The sequence below is a fragment of the Suricata suricatta genome, chromosome 1, assembly GCF_006229205.1.
Source record: "Suricata suricatta isolate VVHF042 chromosome 1, meerkat_22Aug2017_6uvM2_HiC, whole genome shotgun sequence".
Taxonomy (NCBI): Eukaryota; Metazoa; Chordata; class Mammalia; order Carnivora; family Herpestidae; genus Suricata; species Suricata suricatta.
In genome coordinates, this window is record NC_043700.1 from 161,664,744 (window position 1) to 161,688,533 (window position 23,790).

The window sequence follows — 23,790 nt, forward strand, 5'->3', positions numbered from 1 at the left end:
CCTCCTGGGCCCAGGAGATTGAAATCCTTTGCCAGGGGCGGCTATGACGCTAGCAGTAACTCAGTAGGGGTGGTTTTCTGGCTACTCTGCAGGCCTCAGTGTTGCCTGGGCTGTTTGTCCGGAGTTGGGGCCCAGGAGATGCTTCTGTCTCGGAGGGGGTCTGTGGTTTGTTCTGTCAGTAGTGGCAGAGGCCACTGGTCACCCAGAGAGGCCAGAGTAGCCTCAAACCAAATTAGCCCACTTTCGTGGTTGATGACACTGAGACCCAGAGAGGTTAAGTAACTGCCCGAGGGCACGACAGCTCGAAGTGGCAAGCTCGGGACTCTACCCAGACAGTCTGCTCCAGACTCTTCACCACTTTTCAGTTTGGCCTGTGTGAAGCTCTCGTCACGGAATGACCACAGGTCGTTGGCCTGCTCCTGATTCTGTCCACGAGGAGGTCGCCTTCCAGCCCAATTCACCTTTTTTTTTTTTAATTTTTTAATGTTTGTTTATTTTTGAGAGACAGAGACAGAGTGTGAGTGGGGGAGGGGCAGAGAGAGAGGGAGACACAGAATCGAAGCAGGCTCCAGGTCCGAGCTGTCAGCACAGAGCATGACCTGGGGCTTGAACTCACCAACTGTGAGATCAGGACCTGAGCTGGAGTCGTAGCTTAACAGACTGAGCCACCCAGGCTCCCCATATTAGTTTCACTTGCCTGTTAAGGAATTCCATTGTACCTGAGTGAATATTTAGTAAGTCAAGATGTTAATGATCCAAAAGTCAACATTCTGGATGTGTTTACTAGTCCACAAACTGCATATGGTTGCTGCAAAGGATGTGGTGTTCCTAAGAACGCATTCCGAAAATTTCTTTACACTGCGTCATATGGATACCATATGGGGACCAGTTTGTGGGGAGCAAAGTGATTTGGCAGCTTTTTCTGCACGGTTTTAGATAGAAATACGATTCCACGTGCCATTTAGCATGGGAAGGGGAGCTGGCTGGAAGGAGATCCCCGAGGCTCCTTTTCTCTTGGTGCCCTGAGGTTTCCAGTGGGTTCACCTGGGCAAGTGGGTTTTGAGCCACTGGGTGCCCTGTGTGGGCAAAACCTTCAAATTATACATGGCAGGGCTCCTGCCCACAGTGAACGCGCAGGCCGGGAGCCTCGAAGACCGGGAGCCACCACACGCCTGCCACGGTGAGTGTGGCTCAGAGCGGGATTAAATGTCAGCGAGATGCCCACATAGCAGTGATGGCCTCTCCAGACATATTGAGCAACTCTCCTTTCTAGGAAAATACAAGTCCTTTCTAAATCTAGTCGAGCTATGTATTTTTAATACCAGTGTCTATACGTGGCCGCTCCAGGCTTGATTCTGTGATTTAAGAAACAAGTCTGTTTACTGTATGACTGCGGCCCTGCTCCGCAGAGAGAGCGGCTGACCTCTGTGCCTTGCAGAATGAAGAGGAAATCTTAGTGGAGTGCCGCGTGCGATTCCTGTCCTTCATGGGCGTCGGGAAGGACGTCCACACCTTTGCCTTCATCATGGACACCGGGAACCAGCGTTTTGAGTGCCACGTTTTCTGGTGCGAGCCTAACGCGGGTAACGTGTCCGAGGCGGTGCAGGCCGCCTGCATGGTGAGTAGCCACACGCCGGGGGGGTGGGACCCGCACGCCGCTGCGGTAAATGAGCGCACAGCTACTCATGTAAAGGAAAGTGGGTCTCATCTCCAAAGCGATGTTTTGCTGTATAAACACCCTCATTCCTGGGGACGCAGTTACAATGAGCGGTTTACCATCTCAAGAGGCAGGACACCTACAAGAAGCAGGACCAGATGGAGCGATGCTCTGCAGATTCCAGTAACACTGAAAGCAGTGCTCTTCAAAACCCCAAATTCTTAATTCTTATTCCCTGATTAATCTCAGTAGGTGATCAGGAAATGCTGGACATGTTTGAGTTGGTGCTCGTTAGAACCAACTCAGTACTTGAAAAAAATGTGTATTCAGTGATTTTTATTTCAGATAGTTGGTTTAAGCCCATAGTTCTTACATACTTTATTTAACTTCGGTCTGTGAACTCGGTCCTTAGCACAGCCGGTTGTAAGATGGTTGTTCTGTTTTATTTATAAGAGAAAAGAGGCTCAGAAGAAAGAACGGGCCTCAGGACACAGAGTTGACAAGACAAAGACTGTGTTCAACCCCAAGTTTTTTGTTGGCTTTCTTTTAATGTTTATTTTTGAGAGAGAGAGAGAGAGAGAGAGAGAGAGCACAAGCAAAGGAGGGTCAGAGAAAGAGGGAGACACAGAATCTGAAGCAGGCTCCAGGTTCCGAGCTGTCAGCACAGAGCCCCACATAGGGCTCGAGCTCACTACAACCGTGAGATCATGACCTGAGCTGAAGTCAGAAGCTTAACCAACTGAGCCACCCAGACGCCCCCTATTTTTGAGAGAGAGTGCAAGCAGAGGAGGGGCAGAGAAGAGGGAGACACAGAATCCAAAGCAGATCCAGGCTCTGAGCTGTCAGCACAGAGCCTGACGTGGGGCTCAAACCCACCAACTAGGAGATCGTGACCTGAGCCGAAGTCGGATGCTTGATGGACTGAGCTGCACAGGTGCCCTGCAAGCCCGAGTTTTTGAGCTGACACAGCCAGTGCTCTTTGCACCACGCATATGATCTCAAACAGAAACACATCATTCATTCTGCAAATATCCTTTGAGCACCTATTGTGCTGGACACTGACAAAGTTCTAGAAAATTTGAGAGAACAGTATGAATGTAGGCACCAAAACCTGTAGTGGGTGGTGATTCTTAGCAACAGCAGGCTTGGTTGCTGGATCAAGTAAAGGAGGTCAGTTCTGTATCATGAAGGGCCCATGATGTCATGCCAACGTGTTTATCTTCAGCAAACATTGTTAAGCAGGAGAGAGGAATCGGTATTAGGTTTCAAAAACAAACTCAAAGAAAAAAAACGGTTAGAGAATGGATTGAAAGGACAAGCTTGAGGTGGAGAAATCAGCCAGGAAGCCATTTTGCTGGTCCTCATGAGGGCTTCAGAGGGTCTACACCGGGAGAACAAGCAGGAGTGATGACTTGGGGTGTTACGGAGACTCGCCTGGCCGAGGCTGAGGATTGGTGGACCTGAAGCACTTAATTCGGTCCACCGTTTACAGGCTGGACTGTGGGAAGTTCCAGTAGGGCTGAGAGATGAGCCTTATTTATATTGCAGAGCTTAGGTATATGGGGAGACACATAAACCAAAAATCTGTTGCAGTGTAAAAGGTGCTGGAAATAGAAGTACAGGACCACACTGGCCTGAGAAGTGACCTGCAGGATAAGAAGTCGAGGCCTTGAAGTAGACCAGAGTCTGACGGAAGGGGTAGCACAGCAGTAAGGGGGTTTGCTCCTTGTTTTATGGCGGGGGGGAGAGGTGGCACATTTTTTAGGCTGTGGGAAATGAGCCGGTAAAGCTGGATTGAAATGAGGGTCATAAAAAGAGTAGGGGCAAGGTCTTGGTGTTAGATTAAGAGCCTACGGTTGGAGTTTAGCCTCCTTATTGGGTCACAGTGACTTTGAGACTGGTCAGATGCTAAGAATCCCAAGAGTAACAGGTGGAATGGAGGCCGGAAGAGTTCTCGGTTTCCTACATACAGTCCATCGCTAGGGTTTAGAAAGAAGGGAAGGATGAGCGGGGCTGTAGTTGGCAATGACGAGTCACAAGGAAAGGAGTCAGCTGACTTTTCCCTTAAACGGCGCCTCTGAATGGAGATGGAGGGAGGGAGGGAGGGGAAGCGCTCGTCATCTGGCGCGTCCTTCTTCCCACAGGCCTTTGTCACAGGTACATTTGCCCCTCAAGTGCTGTGGAGCCAGATGCTAGCCCAATCCACCTGCATGTGAAGGGACAGGGGCAGGGGGAGGGGGGTGGGGAGGAGTCACACCGAACTCCTGACCCAGCACAGGAGCCTGCGACGGGGTGAAGGAGACAAGAGAAAATGAAGGCATTCAGTCCAGCAAAAATGGAGGATGACTAGGTATTTTCTGAAATTGAAAAGGGATCACAACAGATGGTTTTAGTCATAAAATCAATGGCTGTCAGCCTTAACTGTACATTTTAAATGCTGGGGACAAATGACTAGCTTCATCAGTGGTTACAGTTTGTTTCTGATTCCGACTTATCTTCTCTGTTTTCTGGATGTGCTTACGGAGTCCATTGCGATAGGGCAGCCGCTCGAGGCTCAACCGGTCCAGCATACGTCACCCCAGTGACATCAGCCTCCGCCTTACACTCCACGCAGCACTTCTGACTCCGGGGCTCTCCTCTTGAATCAGATCTGCATGATTCTCCCTCTGAAATCTCTACACGTGAATTTCTAGCATCTGAAATATGTGTCGTAAACACCTTCTGAATCTACGTAATCCGGAGGCTTATCTTGCAGCTGTGTGGCGTGGGCCCAGCTGAAGATATTTTGGTGAAATTTAGAATGAGAGAGGAAGCCTTAATGAAATGCATCAGGTGCAGTTTTGATTCACACCGGTCGTGCCTAATGTTAGAGATTCCCGGTCCCCAGTGGACCGTGTTGCCACACCTGCCCGTTTATAAATCTGGGCTTTGGAAGCGTGCGGTTTGGGTCGTGGTGCAGACCTAGCGGGATACCTTACACGGAGGAGGCTTGATAAATCGTGTCTCGTATGATGGGGTCGCGGGGGCTGGTTCTGTGGCCCTTGGGCATCGCGGCTCAGTTCTGCTGTAGATCGTATGGGCTTCCCATGGGGAAACACCAACCTGTTTCGTGCTGTACCAAGGACCCTATTAGTATTTTAAGTCGATTTTAAAAAATCAGCCATGGAATTATTTTAAACTGCTTAGATTAGGAAAAAACATATTTTGTAAATTTTAATCTTCTCTAATTTTGAAGAATTCCTTTTCATTAATATAAGAGCGAGTAGATTGTGTTAGTTTCTTTCCTTCAGAAATATATCTGTGGTGCCAACAGTGCTAATGGACACTTTAAAATCCATTAGACTTAGGGGCGCCTGGCTGGCTCAGTCAGTGAAGCATGCGACTCTTGATCTTGGGGTTGTGAGTTCGAGCCCCACATTGGGTGTAGAGGTTACTTAAAATTTGTAAATCTATTAGGATTTAGACTTGTGGATAAAATGTATCCTGAAATCTTCATACATTATTCTTTTTTATTAAAGCAGGAAGCAGGAAGGGGAACAAACATTCATGAGCGCCGTCTGCATTGCAGGGCCTGCTTTCAGGAGTCTGCAGGTAGTCCCCAATCACAGCGCCCTCTGTAAAGGGCCCAGTCTTCCGCCATTTTCCACTGAAGAAACTAAGGCTCAGAGATTGAATAACTTGCGTGGGTCACACAGTCCACATAAATGTTAGAGCCTAGATTCAAACTGTGCCCTTTCTACCAGGTGGCCTCCCAGGTAGCCAAGAGCACGTACCTGACGCACAGAGATGCACATGTCTCCGAAGAAACGCTAACAGTGTCTCTCCCGATCCTCTTCCTTTTCATTAGCTCTACGACTATTCGGTGTATTAATTGCAGCCAATTGACACAGAGAACAAGTAGAGGGTGGAGATGGATGGAAGAAAAGGATGGCATAAGCCACAACACTGTTGTTGAGCCCAGGGATCTTAAGAACCTTTAAAATACCCACATTAAGAAAAAATAAACTCTGGGTCCTGGGTGGCTCAGTTGGTTAAGCGTCCGATTCTTGATTTCAGCTCAGGTCACGATCTCATGGCTCATGGGATGGAGCCCTGCACTGGGCTCTGCGCTGGCAGCGCGGAGTCTGCTTGGGATTCTGTCCCTCCCTCTCTGCCCCTCCCGCGTTCTCATGCATACACTCTTCTCAAAATAAATATTTTTTTAAAAGGGAAAACAAAACAAAACTCTTGGGTTAATGCTGAGGAGCTGGTCGTTAGGTTTTGGAAGTAACTGTATTGGTGATGCATTAAATCATCAAGTCACAGATTAAGAAGGGATGCTACATCATTGACGACCATTAAACATTTTTGTTTTATTTCAGTTACGATACCAGAAGTGCTTGGTAGCCAGGCCGCCTTCACAGAAAGTTCGACCACCTCCTCCGCCAGCAGACTCAGTGACCAGAAGAGTCACAACCAATGTAAAACGAGGGGTCTTGTCCCTCATTGACACTTTGAAACAGAAACGTCCCGTCACAGAAACGCCGTAGCTGCATCTGCTAAAGGATTCTGTAATATTTACCTGAAGATGGAATAGCTACACTAAAGAAGATGAACTGATATCTGGCCTTCCATTCAGTTGCTGATGCTTTGTCTTCAGAGAATTTATCCTTAACCAAACAGTGTTAGACAAGCATGTTCTCTCGTCTTGCCACCATCATGTGATATGAAAAGAAGCATGACTAATTTTTTTTGCTATCAGTAAGATACATCATGAGCAGTGGAAGGTTTTTCTTATTGTAAATATCGTGAACGTTAACTTCACACGCGAGAAGAATGTGGCCGCACCCCTCCTAGTGAACGCTGAGTCCTTGGAGTGAATGACGCCCGAGTTCGTTTCTCTGTCTTCTTGACTGGATCTGTCACGAGCAATGTGTAAGTCCCACAGCACTCTGCCCTGTTCCCAGCCTCGGAGTAGCCACTGCATTCCAGACACCATTGACTTGCTGTAAAACTGGGGTGATGGGTTTTTGTTGCGGTCTTTCGTGACACTGAACCTTTAGGTTGACAGAATTGGCTGTTGGCATCAGTACAGAAACCAACCGGCAGCTTTCCTTGACAAGCTCTCTGACACATGGGCACCATTTCATGTCTGCAGCTGTTTTGTGGGGTGCTGGGGAAAACGTGAAACTTAAAAATTGAAAAACCAAATTTGAGAAATTAAAATTGAACAAAAAAGAGCCTTTCTTTCTAGATGGTTTTCAAACTGATGATTAAAAACAAAGATTTAAGGCAAGCCTAATGCATTTCGAGTGGACAGGTTTCAAACTTCTGCCTTATATTGTACAGTGCAGCTAGAGAATTATAGTTCACTATGGCCATTCTCTACGTAAACATTAAAATGAAATATTCCTCATACACCTCTATCCTTAGTTTGTTAATTAGCCAATATGCAATTTGGAGTTGAGGAAAGGTCACTTATATTTTGGGTCACTGCCACCACCACATTCTTACGTTAGTCTGCCTCCTAGCAAAGCCCACTAGGATTCTGTATCCAGCTCGGTCTTCGCCTAATGCTTTTTGCCCAAAAAGCTTTCTGTCCATCGTGTATTGTCCATGGCAACAAATTACTTTAAATTGAACCTTTCTAAATTTATGTATTTAATATTGGGATTTGTTGGACTTTACTAGATACATTTTTAAATTTATATCTTTTCCAGTTTTTCAAGATTTAAAAATTTCATATCAGCAAAATAAACATAGCAACAATGGACTGCTGAACAGGTTTCCCAAAAAAACAGCATTTTCCTGCTTCTCTTTTCTCACTTACCCATAAAGATACACAGATTTAGATTCTTGTTGACCTTGTTGTTTGAAAAGGAAGTTGCTAAGAAGACCAATCTAAATATGAGTCTTATTTATTTTTTAATGTCAAAATTAAAGTTCTAAGAACATCCGGTTTTAAAAGTTAATACTTTGTTCCTCCACTGCTGTGTACTCGTCAATGGTTTCCACATTCTTATCACATTTGAGCCTTACAGGGTAGAGAAAGGCACTAAACACATTTGAGAAATGAAAATATATAGAAAGTACCAAGGGGCTCAATCACCTCGCCTAAGACCTGTCGCACGTTTGTGAGAGAGCCAGGACTAGAACCGACGCTTCCCAGCTCTGTGGTAAGTTCCGCTGCTTCCACTTCGCTGAGGAAGTCTTTCCAAAATTACTCTGGGCGTATCTAGTTATTGTCAGGAAGTCTTAGCATTCCCTGTAGAAGTCGGGAAATATGTCCAGATTACTCCAGCGGGGATGCTGCTCATAAAACCATCGCCGTCTCAGCCCAGGACTTTCCTGCAGCGCGCCTCGCGTGTGTTGTGGAGGACAGATTCTACCTGCCGTACGGCCTGCTCGACTTACAAGATTTTCCAGAGATGGTGTTACTTGTGAGAGACATACTCCTAACTCATGGTCCTTCGCCACCAGAGAGCACGATGGAGTGGGTGGCCTCCTGCTGTTCCCTCGGAGCCCCAGGACTGTGCGCTAGCACTCCAGTGTTCTGACCAAAATGATGCCACTCTAGAAACGAATTCTACTTCTCACCAGCCTATATACTATTCTATCTGAAGTAACCAGTGCCATCCTAAGAAATTACTGCATTAAGAAAATCCTTACTGTGTCCTTTGAAAAGCTGTTCGAAATTCCACCATGATGATCTTTCATCTTGATCTCCACAACGAAAGGTTTTAGTGTGATTAAAAAAAAAAGTCTGAAAAAGTCATCCACTTTTATATTGGAAGTCTCTACCCAAACCCACCGTTCATTTTCTAAGGCATACGTACGTTTCTTTTCAGGATCAAGAATACTGAGCTGGCTTTAAGTAGCAAACTGATTTATATATGCAATTACAGGATGCATTAAGACGAACGCTAGCCTTTACATACGGAAAACTTTCCTGCAGATGTTTTGTTTTGCAAATAGCTTTGCATTCTAAATGCAATTAATTTTGTAAAATTGATTATGTTAAACAGTACGTTCAGACACTTTCTGCCATGGCCAAAAAGTATGTATGAAAAAGTATGTGTGTATTTTTCTGTGCGAGGATGCCGGTGTTTTACTTGATATTGTGGTGACATTCAGTTATCTATGCATTCTTTATATCTGTGACTCGGTAAACAGGCAGCCATGTTCACTATGCCTTGTATGTCTTATCATTTTTTTAATTAACCTGTTAAATACAGCTTAAGATATTTTTATTTTATTTATTCTATTTTTACTGAAATATACTGCATTATTGTGTTAATGTACTCTCTGTACTGGATAGTATCTCACAATGTATCCAGGCCTAAGTAATCTCAGTGAACTATACATTGCCTAAAAGGTGGTTTTGTAATGATTTGTAGACACATTTTTATTGGACTATGTAGAAGAAATGGCAACATGCTTAAAGTTCCTTTTATTTTTTAAAAGCAGCTGGATAGACGCAGACTTGCCACCTCAAGAACGCGCCCCCTGGCAGCCTCCAGGGGAAGGGGCGACACGCCTGTGGCAAAAGCTTTACTTGGCAAACCTAAGGCACCACGTGGTGCTTTGTTTTTCTATCCTTCACAACACCTGTGATCTCTAGGCGACAGACAGGTGCCCACAAGCCCGCTGGCCACCCGGCTAGAAGATCACCCATAGCTAATTAGGACCATTGTTTCTTGTCTGTGTCTGTCTTACTGCACGAAGGGACGTTCGACCCATCTCCACTAAAATTAGTTCTTGGTGACAAACTGTTGGCCCCGCTGGCTTGTGAAAGGGCCACTCTGATTTTACGATGGAGATTGGTAAGAGGATTCTACACGAGGTCGCTTACTCGAAAGCCCTAAGTCTTTCCTCTTGTCTTGTACGACACACTCATTTCATTCGTTGCAACGCAAGTTCAAGCTTTCACAAACAACATGGAACACATCTCTGAGACTAGCACAGTTTGACCAGTACAACCGTTAGCCCTCTAGTTGCCAGGCTTCCTTAACCTAATACACAGCTGACGTGTGTTAAACAGCCAGTAAAATGAAGTTTTATTTCAGCTTCGGAGAAAAGATTCCGCGCACACTTGATCAGTGAGAGCACTCCCTCCCATCCAAAGCGGCTTGTTTATCCTGAAAGAACGTTTGGTTTTGCTTTCTGCCCCCATTTGCTGTTGACCACTTTTACACATTTAAATGTAATATGTTGTGAAAATAAACTTAGCTGCATAAAACGTCTGGCTCATTTATCTGACATCTCGGTCCTTCAGATCCAGGAATGGAATACAAGTTCAGTGTCACCACGCCAGTGATTTTATTTTCACGTTGTTCTGCTTCGCTATTACAGGTTTCCACCTGGTGAGAACTAGAAGGTAACTTTACATTTTGGGTAGTTCATCACACTGCGCTGCGCTGGTGGCCAGGAAGGGCAGCTGGCGTCCCGAGTCACCAGCGCGAGGCCTGGCTAAGCAGTCTGGTGTTGAGAGAGTCTGTCTTCCATGTCCTGTAAGAACCTGACGTCAGAGAATGAAGAATAAAGTTGCACAGGCACTAAATCCAAAACCAAAGGTAACCAGAAACACCAGTTGAGCCTGGGCTAGCTTAACTGTCAGGCATATGCCGGAGAAGCGGGGTTTAGAGTCTGTGCGCATTTTTCTGGTTCCCTCTTGGGTTTCCACACCCATAGTTTCTCTTTTACTCTATCAAAGGCAGTTACTCTAAAGGGACAAAATTTCATTTTGGTTTCTGTTATTAGTGTGAAGTAATTTCAGATAAAATTTGCTATTGGAGACTCTAAATACCAATAAACCCATTATTGTAGACTTCTGCAGCACCTCCCTCAGGAAAGCGAAACGTCCGTGGAATCAATAGTCTCCACTCATTCTCTCGTGCTGTCTTTGTCCAAAGTATTTTTCCTACAGAGGTATTTAGTTATTGATCATGCCCTTCTTGGAAGACTCTCAAAGAAGAAAACTACAGGCTTAACAAACCATTCAGAATCTCCCATTTCTAAAGAGAACAGTGGCAAGAAGCGGATTAGGAGATACAGAGAGTGCGTGCCTGAAGTTGTGACAGGGCACAACCGCAAGCTCGTCAGAAAAACCCCCTGACCTGTCCTTCACGATGCTTTGCTTTTCAGGACACCACAGGAAATGGGGCTCTCAGGCCCGCTACTCGCTACTCGTGGCCAAGGGCGCACTTCTCGGGCGGGGCGGGGCCGGGCGATCCCAGGGCTGACGCGGCCGCTCGCCACGCAGCGGGTTCACGCAGCCCCACTAGTGGCCTAGAGGCACGGAGCGCTCCGGCTGGACCGGGAGGGGAAGAGGAAAGACAGTTTTTGGAACAAAGAAATCTTATCATTTTTTATTTTTTCACTCAGTAAAATAAACTGAGCATTTATGACATTTTTGTACTTGCTGAGAGTCATAATAAAGAATTCTTTGAGGATTTAAAATATAAAGCTCAAGTATACAAAGACTTGCCCTCCTTCACTGACATCGTCTACGGATAAATGTAACTTTTTAGCTAAAATATTTATTACCAATAAAATGAAAGTCACCATTTTGTTTATCCTCACTTCAAGTGAGAAAAGAAAGAATAGAGTACTAAGCTAAAATAGACCTAAAAATTCATCTTGAAAAGAATAATAGTCTACAGAAATCATGCCACCTGAATCGAACATTTAGGAATTTACATAACACTGCAACATGACTGGATTCTGAAAATAGAACTTTATATTCAAACTTTGTGTCTATGAACATTTTTTAAACAATAGATTTCATAGTTGTAACTTATTTGATTGTCAATTTCTGTTTCCATGATGAATCAATAGACCCTGAAATGATAATCATACCAATTCTTGGTAGGCAATGGATAATACATTCAAGATGAACTGACTTTTAATGTAATTAACATAGTGCTACAATATATTTTAAATGTGCATCAGAGATGATTTACCAAAGTTTTATAACTGTGCCATTTGAGATGACTGGTAGATTTTAGCATTTTACCTAATCTGTGAAGAGAATCAGACATTTTTATGGATTTCTTCAATAGTTTGTATTCAACAGTTTTCCCTCTTCCTCAGAATTAGTACTACTGGGATGGAAATTTGTGTACAGCCACTTTTTTACAACCATATTTGGCAGAAACAAAAGGGCTAGCTGATTATGTTCAATCTGCTCAGGATCCCACAAGCTCTTCCAATGAGAAATTGTTTCCGCTGTTAACATACATCTGAACCACACATACCTGGAACTTCGGACCCTCCTGTTCTTCCTACGAAATCACATCACAAAAACTCATAACATCCCCATTTAAAGAGTATTTTGATATTTAAGAAAAAAAAAATCAACCTCCATAGTGAGTGACAATGTCAAACCACAGTTGGATGCTGAAAAAGCGACATAAAGCCAGTGTGGGAGGCCAGCATCTTTTCCGTACCTACGCTTCCTAGTAAACCTCAAGTCTATTACAAGGCAGACTCGGTTTCCCTTCAGGAAAAATTGCTGCAGCTTTCTCTTAAAACCAGTGTCCTGAGTCCAGACTGAAAGTTAACGAGAGGGAGACAAGTTCTAACAGCTGATACTGAGTCTAAGCTGGACACTCTGGTGATCAACACTGAGCAGCTGAAATGTAGGAATTCTGCTTTAGTCGAATTGCCTACATTGTTGTTTCTCACTTGTCCTAATTCTCTTGAAGGTATTATCGCATTTAGAAGATACTAAGTGGATGAGTATCTTGTATAGGGATGGCTAACCCTCGGAGAAATATCGGGCTTTGAAAAACCATCAACTGCCCTTGACCCCTGTAAAAAACAAGACAGTCAAAGCCACTGTCGAGGACGCCTGAGTAGGGAGGAAGGGAAGTTTTCTTTAGGCTTTTCCCCTCTTTTGGATACCGATGGTGAGGGAAAGTAGGTGTGCATGGCAGTCGTGGGTCCAACCCAACGATAGTAAAAATGTTGAGGCGGTAGCTGAGATTTGATCTCTTGGGAACCTGGAAATGGCAACGTTACTGGAGGCAAAACGATCTCCACGGGTTTCAGTTTCATCACTCTGTCTTCTAGGCGAGATCTTAAGAAGTTTGTCTGCCGTTCAGACGGTCTGGGGTGAGCTGTTTTCTTCATAAACGTAGGCACTGAAGGATTGATGGCGGGCTTGCTGGGTTTTCTGACCTGCGAGGAGGACGCAGCGGGCGCTGTAGTTTTCGGTGGAGGAGCTGTTTGTGTTAGTATCTCTGACCGATGGTCAGCACTTGCCTTGCCCTCTCTGCCTTCTCGGGTCAGGAATTCAGCGATTTTCATTTGGATGCCGGTATTATCATTGGCGGGAGCTTTTGACAATGGCAGTTTTGATTTCTTCTTCTTCTTCTCCCGTTTTGAAGTTTTACCCAACTCAATTCCATCCAGTAGACCTTTTGCTGCAGCACGGGCCAAAACATCTTTCACAGACACTGCCTCAGACGGGTCCCGCTACAACCAAAAGAAGCAGTTACTAAATGTTGGAGTTAACTATTACTGTGGATGTTACAGGTTTTCTCAGTGTTTCAGTAAAAATAAAAGCTTCTTTATTACTATAAAAGAAAAGGTTTTTAGACCTTAGTCCCTAATATATCCCATAAACCTCAGCAAATGATGTTTTTGTGTGTGCTTAAACTTACCCATTTTTTTACGTTTTTATTTTTTATTTTTATTTTTTCAATTAAAAAAAATTTTTTTATGTTTTTTATTTATTTTTGAGAGACAGAGACAGTGCGAGCAGGGGAGGGGCAGAGAGAGAGGGAGGTACAGAATCTGAAACAGGCTCCAGGCTCTGAGCTAGCTGTCAGCACAGACCCCGACACGGGGCTTGAACCCATGAGCCGTGAGATCATGACCTGAGCTGAAGCCAGACGCTTAACCGACTGAGCCACCCAGGCGCCCCTTATTTTTTATTCTTGAGAGAGCGAGCAGGGAAGGGGCAAAAGAGGGACAAAGGACCTGAAACAGGCTCCGTGCAGACAGCAGAGAGCCCAGTGTGGGACTCAAATTCCTGAACCATGAGGTCATGATCCTCAGACACTTAACTGAGTCACCCTGGTGCCCCAAAACTTCCCCATCTGTAAATCTGACAGAACAAAAAGAATTACAGATCCTATTTTTTCCATGTGAGCTAAGAGGAACTAGATTTTGGCAAAGTGCTTGGAGAAGTGGGGGTGGAGAGCAGGCAAGGGAGGCACGCTCAGGGGGAACAGAGAGCGAAAAACAAGGATTTGGGGGCACCTGGCTGGCTCAGCCGGAAGAACGTGCAACTCTTGATCTCAGGGTTGTGGGTTCAAGCTCCCTGTTGGGTGTAGAGCTTAGTAAAAATACAAATAAGCTTAAAAAAATTAGGGACTTTTGTGTCACACAGTTATAATCTTTTCTCCTGTCTTTTAGCTACTTATGAAATAAACATGCCATTACAGAATGTTCACAAAATTCCTAAGTTCCTCTTTATGAGGCTTTGTTGTTTCTTGACAAAGTATAACATGGATCGGGATTTCCCCCTTACCTCCCTTGTTAGAACAGAAATAAAACAACCATTGGTAATTTCAGATGGTTCCATTCTGAAAAATTTGTCAGTAGCCAGATGCATTTCCTTTAAGGAGCACAGTGGAAGGACGGGGGGGCTAAGCCTGCAACAGATCGGGGTGCAGAGACAGTAAATTACAACAGTTCTTACTCTATTAGGTTTTCTAATCATTTAAACAAAAATTCCAGATAAGAAAAAAAAATGCTGAAGCATCACAATATTAAATTAAAAGCTCTAATATCTCATGTTATTCCAGAATTTATCATGCTTGCCAAGGTTTTCATCTTTAAACAACTATGCCAAGAATACCGACCTTTCCACAAATTAAAAATTCTTCTCCACCTCACTAATATGTTAACAAAAAGACTTCCATTATCAAAACTGGTAAATACATACAGGAAGCACAAAGATGTGATAGAGAAAAATCCATTACTTTCACATGTTGTCAAAATACACAAAGTGTGACTTCCTTCTTTGGTTACTTTTTGCACAATTACAATATAAAAATATGGTCCATCATTTTTATTACATGATTCTTCTCAACCACTTTTTGAGTATTAGTGGATGACTTATGTAGTGCTCAAGATAGCACATAACCAAAGATTTGGTGTTATAAACATAAAAAACTCTAATCACTATTATATGTAAGGTAACATTTTGGGTTTTATAGTTCCTATTTAATATCTCATTCAACAGTGATAAATAATTCTTATATTTCCATGCTTTTGCAATTAAAATATACTTAATCACAGCAATAACATTTTCCCTTATAAATTAAAATATCAGGAACTCATTAATGATTTTATGTATTCTGTAATTTTTTAAACCATATTTTCAAGTTTTTATTTAAATTCCAGTCAACATACAATGTAATGTTAGTTTCAGGTACAGGATTTAGTGATTTAAATCATTTTAAATTTATATTCATTCACTATTTGCCTACTATGTGCAAGGCATATAAATGTAAATATCAATTAGTTCTCTTAAATAATTTACAATTTAGTTGGAGGAACTTATCAGTTTATAATAATATAAAGAAGACTCAGTAGGAATGCTGAGCCAAGTAGAGACAAAATGGTGTAGGAATACAGAAAGAGGTACAATGAACTCAGGCCACGGGCTTGCAAATGTGAGACTCCACAGAGCAAGTACCATTGGTACTGGGTCTGACGGGTAAGGTACTGGGTCTGAAGGGTAAGGTAAGTTCCCCACAAGGTAAAGAAGGTATTTCGGGGCAGAGAGAAGGACATGAGCAAGAACACAAGTGCCATAGAAAGGTTCAGGGCACAGCTAGTATTTCTGTGTGGCTGGGACAGAAGGTGAGTGAAGGGGTGGAGAGGTCACTCAGGACACAGGCAGACACGCACGACCTCAGATGACATGCCGAATAGTGGTGCAGACGGTGGCGCTTAATAAATGTTTATGCGGAACTAAGCCGGCGTATAATAACTGTTCTAACGGCAGGAGAGCTAGTCGCTCCTCTCACCAACCCTGTAACCAACAAACTGAAATTCTGAGGCTAGTCATATATGTGCTCTACATAAATAGAAATCATCACAAACAACTTATTCGTATAAGGTAAAAAATATTCTCATGAAAATAGTGATTTCTTAACAAGTTGGAACACATTTAGGTTGGGGTTTTGTCAATTCTAATTTATTAATATATTCCTAGCACCTAAAAGAGTGTCTGGTACATAGTTTTCAGTCAGTGTTTAATAAGCATGATACATTTTAGCTATATATGCTACCTTTTTTAATGGTAATAATCCTAATGAAGATTGGCTAAGTTACCTTACAACATCCCTACATGACAAATTTATTTCCAGGCTCCAGCTTACAGGACATTTCTTTGAATAATACAGAAAGCTCATACCCAGTCTCAGGGACAGCTGACTTAGACAATGACATTTGGGGTCTGTGGAGTTGGATGATATTTAGGAGAGATTTTGGATTTAGGATTGATCCTGGAAGGTGAGGACTTGTGGATACTGGGATGAGTTGAACGCATTTCCTACATGAGACAGGTAGCAATCTGGAGGGGCAAGAGTGCACTGTTGGGGGCTGACTAGTGCCCTCCCCAAAATTCATGTCGACCCAAAACCCAGAATGTGCCCTTATTTGGAAATAGGGTCTTTGCAGATATCATTAGTTAAGATGAGGTCATACTGGAGTAGAGTAGACCCTAAGTCCAATACTGGTGTCCCCATAAGGAGAGGGGAACGAGAGCCATGTGAAGACAGAGACAGAGACTGGAGTGACATAGCTACAGGCCAAGGACACTAAAGATTGCCAGAGAACACCAGAAGCTGGGAGAAGCATTAAACAGATTCTTCCTCAGAGGCCCCAGAACCAACCAACCCTGCCAACACCTGACATTCAGACTTCTGGTCTCGAAAACTGTGAGAGAACAAATTTCTCTTGCTGTAAGTCACCAAGTTTGGGATATTTTGTTGTGACAACCCAGGAAAATAAGACACAGGGCAAAGGGCTCTAACCTTAAGCTCTGCATATTATCAAGAGAACCTGACCTAATCACGAGTCCTTTAAATCCAGGTCTACGGGGGATTCTTGGTAGTGGAGTAGGAGGGCCCTAGGCTTGCCTTGTCCCACGAATACAAGATACCCTTCAAATCATCCTAAAGGCTCCGGAAATAATCTGAAGACTGGCAGAACAAACTCCTCAACCAAAGCTAGAGAAGAGGCCACAAGACAGAAAGTAGGAAGTGCGGAGACTTGGCTCGGAGGGACGCGGGTCAGGGTGCCGCTGCAGGGAGGGAGCTGTCGTCTCAGAGAAGGGGGAGAGACAGTCGGCACACAGGACGCACAGGAGAGACAAATCCCCGTAGCAATGCACTTGGAAAGTGAAAAGACCTGCATTTTGTGAGCTCTTTTAACCAGCAAGGCTCAGAGCCTGGACCTTTAGAGGAATTTTAACGGAGAGCTGAGAGGCCGTGGGGGCTGCTCTTGGAGAGAAAGCAGGCATAAACGGCAATCTGAGGAGTGCCTGGGCCCAGAGCAAGGAGGTTATTTGCTCATCTTCGAGCTCATCCCAGATAGGCAGCATTCAAAGAGAGACCCCTCCAGGAGCAAAGAAATCCCTCCACAGCCCCTCAGCATAAGCACGGGGCCACCTGCAGGCACCAGTACAGCACCGACACGCGACACCTGCTCCCTAACTTACGTCAGGCCTGCCCCCCTGCCGTCTGGAAGAACTGCCCTTTCTAGTCATACTTGCCTCAGTCTCGGTGTGGTAGGCCCCCTCTTCCAGAAGACTGGCCCAAACCCCTGCTGACACCACCTCTCTTGATCCAAGTGTTTTGGTGAGGCCTCGGTTCTGGTGACAGTGGAGACGTGTCTCATTTCACAAGCAGATCAAGCACACCTGGTTAAAATGCACCATATTCAGGCCAGGGACTGAACACTGCCCACAAGAGGCAGCGAGAGTCTCTGCAGGCAACTGGCCTGATGGATAAAACAGGACACAACAACTGCAGAGCCCACACACAGCACACTGGAGACATTCCCAGAAGTGCCAGGCGCTGGGGAACAGGGGACACTATGCTGCAGTGTCTTCTTCATAAAGCCATTCCCCTCAAGAACAGGAGACATAGCTGACTTTCCTAACACAGAGAAATAGGCACAGGGACTTAGACATGATGAGAAGACAGAGGAATTTGTCCCAAGTGAAAGAACACGAGAAGGCTACGGCTGGAGACCTAAGTAAAACAGAGTAACAAGCCTGATGGAGAATTTAAAGCAATGATCATAATGATACCCACTGGACCACACCAAGACATGCTGTTTATTTTTTTTTTTAATTTTAATTTTTATTTTTAAGTAGGCTCCACACCCAAAGTGGGACTCAAACTTACAACCCCAAGATCAAGAGTTGCATGCTCTACCAACTGAGCCAGCCAGGCACCCCACCAACACATTGTAATAAAAATGGTAAAATATAGTGATAAAAAAATATTAAAAGCAGCAAGACAAAAGAAGACAGTTTCATACAAAGGAAACCCCATAAACTTCCCAAGCCAGAAGGGAGGGGCATGCTACATTCAGTGCTGAAGGGGAAGAGCCTGCCGCCAAGAATACTCTATCCAGCAAGGCTGTCATTCGGAACCACAGGAGGGAGAGTTTCCCAAACAAAAACTAAAGGAGTTTGTGACCATTAAACCAGTCCTGCAAGAAATATTAAAGAGGACTCTTGGAGTGGAAAGGGAAGGCCAAAAATGACAGTATGAAGGTAGGGAACACAAAATCAGCAAAAATGAATACTTCTGTAAAAAATCCGTCAAGGAACTCACAAAACTGAAGGATATAAAGTATGATGCCATTTACCTGAAACACGGGGAAGACAGGAGTAAAGAAAGGGTTCCAATTTAAACCACCATCACCTTAATGTAGACTATTATATGCAGAAGATGTTGTACGAGAAAGAAATCCAAATATATCACTAAAGACAACCAGCAATCCGTGAAAGAGAGAATGACAAGATCAAGAAAATCTTCAGAAACAATCACAAAACAAGTAGTACAATAGCAGTAAATGCATATGTATCAGGAATTACTTTGATTGTAAATGGACCAAACGTTCCAATCACAGACACAAGGCAATGGAACAGATTAAAACACAAGATCCATCTATATGCCGCCTAGAGACCCATTTCAGACCTAAAGGCGCCTGCAGATTGAAAGTGAGGGGACAGAAAAACATTCATCATGCAAACAGATGTCCAGAGAAAGCCAGAGGGCGTGCCTGGGTGGCTCTGTTGGTTGAGCGTTAAAGAGTCTGACTCTTGGTTTCAGCACAGGCCATGAGCTCCTGGTTCGTGGGTTTGAGCCCCACATCAGGCTCTGGCTGGCAGCAAAGAGTCTGCCTGAGATTCTCTGTCTCCTTCTTGCTCTGCTCACTCTCTCTGTCTCTCAGTCTCTGTCTCTCTCGCAAAAAAAAAAAAAAAAAGCCAGAGTAGCAATACCTGTATCAGACAAAATTGACTTTAAAACAAAGACTGTAACAAGAGGCAAAAGACACTATATAATAATAAAGGGGACAATCCAACAAGAAGATACAACAATTGTAAAGATGACGCATCCAACATGGAAGCACCGAAATACATAAAACAGTTCATAACAAATGTAAACGTAAATGTTTACAAATGTAAACTAACCTCCGAGGAATATAGATGCAAAAATTCTCAACATACTAGCAAACTGAATCCAACAATACATTTAAAAAAATCATTCACCACAATGAAGCGGGACTTATTCCTGGGTGGCCAGGGATTCAATATCTGCAAATCAATCAAGGTGACACATCACATCAATAAGAGAAAGGACAGGAGCCACAGGATCCTTTCAATAGAAGCAGAAAAGGCATTTGACAAAGTACAATATCCAATCGTGATAAAAACCTTCAACAAAGTAGATTTAGAGGGGAAATACCTCAACATAATAAAGGCCATATATGAAAAACCCACAGCTGACATCCTCAGTGGGGCCTCAGGCCTTAACGCTAGGGGGAGAAACAGGACAAGACTGTCCGCTCTCACCACTTTTACTCAGCCTAGGACAGGGAAGCCTTTCTACAGCAGTCAGACAACAAAAGAAATAAAAGGCATCCAAATTAGCAAGGAAGAAGTCAAACTTTCCCTATTTACAGATGACATACTATTATAAATAGAAAACCCACAAGACTCCACAAAAAACTGCTATAATTGATAAACAAATTCAGTAAAGTGGCAAGATACAAAATCAATGTGCAAAAAATCTGTTACATTTCTGTACACCAATAATGAAGCAGCAGAAAGAGAAATTAAGAAAACAATCCATGTGCAATTGAACCAAAAATAATAAGATACCGAGGAATAAATCCAGTCAAAGAGGTGAAAGACTTTATTCTGAAAACCACGAAACACTGATGAAAGAAATTAAAGATGACACAAAGAAATGAAAAGTTATTCCACACTCATAAATTGGGAGAACAAATATGTTTAAGATGTCTAAACTACCCAAAACAATCTACCCATTAAACTCAATCCTATCAAAATACCACCAGCAGTTTTCACAGAGCTAGAACAGACAATCCTAAAATTTGTTTGGAACCACAAAAGACCCTGAATAGCCAAAGCAATCTTGAAAAAGAAAAGCAAAGCTGAGGCATCACAATTCTGGACTTCATTATATGACAAAACTGTAGTGATAAAACAGTATGGTAATGGCATAAAGATAGATACACAGGTCATTAGAATGGAGCAGAAAACCCCAAAATAACCGACAATTACATGGACAATTATTTGATAAAGCAGGAAAGAATAGCCAATGGGAAAAAGTCTCTTCAACAAATGGTGTTGAGAAAATTGGACAGCAACATGCAAAAGAATGAAACTGGGTCACATTCTTGTAACATACACAAAAATAAATTCAAAATGGACGAAAGACCTGTGAGACCTGAAACCAGAAAAATCCTAGAAAACAGCACAGGCAGTAATTTCTCTGACATCGGCTGTAGCAACTTTTTTCTAGATAGGTCTCCTGAGGCAAGAGAAACAAAAGCAAAAATAGACTATTGGGATCACATCAGAATAAAAACTACTGCATGGCAAAGGAAACAGTCAACAAAATGGAAAGTCAGCCTTCAGAATGGGAAGAAGATATTTGCAAATGACATATCCATTGAAGGATTAGTATCCAAATCTATAAAGAACATATAAACCCCAACACCCCCACAACAAATAATCCAATTTAAAAATGTCCAGAAGACATGAACAGACATTTTTCCAAAGAAGACATCTAGATGGCCAAAAGATGCTCACCATCACTTATCAACAGGGAAATGCAAATCAAAACTACAATGAGATACCATCTCACACTGGTCAGAATGGCTAAAATCAATATCGCAAGACACAATACGTGTTGGCAAGGATGTGGAGAAAATGGAACACTAGTACACTTTTTCTGGAAATGCAAACTAGTGCAGCTACTATAGAAAACAGTATGGAAGTTCCTCAAAAAGTTACAAATAGAACTACCCTAAGATCCAGCAATTCACAGGAACTATTTACCCAAAGAATACAAAGACACTAATTCTATGGGATACACGCACCCCTATGTTTATAGCAGCATTATTTACAAAAGCCAAGACACAGAAATAGCCCAAGTGTCTACTGTTTGAAGAATGGACAACGAAGCGGTGGTTTATTCACACAATGGAATGTCATTCAGCCATCAGGAAGAATGAAATCTTGTCATTTGCACTGATGTGGATGGAGCTGATGCTAAGTGAAGTCAGTCAGTCAGAGAAAGACAAATACCAAATGATTTCATATGTGGAATTTAAGAAAAAAAACAAACAAGCAACAGGGAACAAGAGAGACAAAGAGGCAAACAAAGAAACAGTCTCTTACCTATAGAGAACAAACCGGTGGTTACAAATTTGTTGCTAGAGCAGGTGGCAGGGATGGGGGAGACAGGTGAAGGGGACTAAGAGGACCCTTACTATGATGAGGCCTGAGCAGTGTATAGAATTGTTGAATTACTATATGGCACACCTGAAACTCACATAACACTGCATGTTTGCTATGTGGGAATTAAAATTTTTAAATACTTAAAATATGAACAATCTAAAAAATGTTTATAATTTGTATGAAACAGCTAATGTCCCTAACATACAATAAGACATAGAAGAAGAAGAAAAAGATGAATAATACAGTTGAAAAAGTGGTAAAGAACATACACAACTTACAAATTAGTAACAACCACTCTAGCAATGAACATTTATTATATTCAATTCCCACAAAGACCCACTGAGTAGAAGAGATGGTACCCATGTTACAGGGACCTCCCCCTCCTCTCCTGTCACAACACCTTTCTCCCACAACAAGAAGAGGCACCCACCTCATTGCAGTACAGTGTCCTGGGTGTTACAATCTCAAAGGCGCTAAGCAAAGGGACAGCTCAAGACTGTGGCTCTCTCCCATGCGAAACAGAGAAATCTTTAAGAGGGTGCCAAGCTCTTAACAAAACTCTGTTCTTAAAGTAACTTCTTCCTTCTTTTTCTCCCAACTACCTCACTCCGTTCCTGCCCTTCCTCCCTCCCTCTCCCTCTCTCCCCTTCCTTATTACTGTCTATCTTCAAATTAAAATTAGAAGCGAATCACAGGGGTATACTAACATGTTTATTTGAATTAAAGAATAAAATCAGATTTTTTCTGACAAGGTCAATCTAGTTTTGACAATGAGATCTAGTTTTGTAAAACAGGTAACAAATTCAACATTGTCCCAAAAACTAAACAAGATAAATGTGCAGATCCAAAGATTTAACAGAAATATATTTAAGTCGGGGCATCTGGATGACTCAGTCAGTTAAGCACCCAACTTTGGCTCAAGTAATGATCTCATAGCTCCTGAGTTTGAGCCCTACATCGGGCTCTGTGCTGATAGCTCAGAGCCTGGAGCCTTCTTTGGATTCTGTATCTCCCTCTCTCTCTCTCTCTGCCCTTCCCCTGCCTGCACTTGCTCTCTCTCTCTCTCTCTCTCTCTCTAAAAATAAACAGTAAGAAAAGAAATATATTTAATACATATTAAATGTATATATTAATATTATATATTAATATTTATATAGGAATATATTAAGAAATACATATTAATATATGTAACAATGTTCCAGTGATAATATATTTTGTAACTATTTAAACTTATGAAAACTATTAATATCAACTTTAAAATATAGAATAAGATATACAATTATTCAAAAAATTGCAGGGGGTATTTGAGCAAAATGTTTGAAGACCACTGCTCTGGAACCCCCAGTCTTATTTTTGGAACCCCCACTCTTGCTTACACTGCCCACTCAGTAACAGCAAATGTGCCCAACCTCACTCACAGAGATGGCAATTTAATCTACAACTAGACGTCATCTCTTACCCCTCAGATTTTAAAATCTGATTGAACCCAGCATTTGTGGAGCTGTGGGTAAATAGGTAAATAAGCGTGTATAGTTTATATGGATGAAACTAGAGTGTATTATGCTAAGCGAAATCAGAGAAAGATAAATACATAATTTCACTCACGTGGAATTTAAGAAACAAAACAGATGAGCATAGTGTAAGGGAAAGAAAAATAAAAGAAAATAAAAACAGAGAGAGAGGCAAACTGTAAGAGACTATTAACTATGGAGAACAAGCTGAGGGTTGCTGGAGGGGAGGTGGGTGGGGCATGGGCTGAATGGGGGATGGGCATTAAGGAAGACACTTGTTGGGATGAGCACTGGGTGTTATATATGTAAGTGATGAATCACTAAATTCTATTCCTGAAATCATTATTACACTATATGTTAACTAACTTGAATTTAAATTAGAAAAAAAAAAAAAACAGAGGGTGTATTTTGTCAAGACTAACTTGACAAGGCCAATTACCACTTAAAATGTGCACAACTTTTTGTTCCTGGAAACCTGAAAGACTACACATCAAACTGGTAACAATGGTTATGTCCAAGAGGATGGGATTTGGAAATTTTTATTCTTTTTAAAGTTCATGTTTTTGTAAAGTTTGAAGTTTTTACAATAGAGAACAAGAAAAAAATTGCATAGACTT

The 23,790-nt window shown here is 42.7% G+C and overlaps 2 protein-coding genes across 12 annotated transcripts in view; one reads left to right on the plus strand and one right to left on the minus strand.

Annotated features, from left to right (window-relative positions):
• The window catches only part of APBB2 (amyloid beta precursor protein binding family B member 2), a 381,984-nt gene extending 372,109 nt beyond the window's left edge, over window positions 1-9,875 (plus strand). For all 9 annotated transcript variants that reach the window (XM_029946674.1, XM_029946692.1, XM_029946683.1 and 6 more), the window contains 2 exons: window positions 1,439-1,618; window positions 6,019-9,875. In XM_029946674.1, coding sequence (XP_029802534.1) covers window positions 1,439-1,618; window positions 6,019-6,186 — 348 coding nt within the window. In that variant the 3' untranslated portion in view covers window positions 6,187-9,875. The remainder of the gene's footprint in view (window positions 1-1,438; window positions 1,619-6,018) is intronic.
• A 1,114-nt stretch (window positions 9,876-10,989) lies between these two features.
• Window positions 10,990-23,790, minus strand: part of NSUN7 (NOP2/Sun RNA methyltransferase family member 7) — a 60,704-nt gene continuing 47,903 nt past the window's right edge. For 2 of the 3 annotated variants that reach the window (XM_029932191.1, XM_029932189.1), the window contains exons 11-12: window positions 14,175-14,298; window positions 10,990-13,114 (exon numbers count right to left, since the gene is read on the minus strand). In XM_029932191.1, the coding sequence (XP_029788051.1) occupies window positions 12,467-13,114; window positions 14,175-14,298 (772 nt within the window). In that variant the 3' untranslated portion in view covers window positions 10,990-12,466. Of the gene's footprint in view, window positions 13,115-14,174; window positions 14,299-17,439; window positions 17,580-23,790 lie in introns of those variants that run through there. The other variant, XM_029932201.1, reaches the window with a different exon arrangement.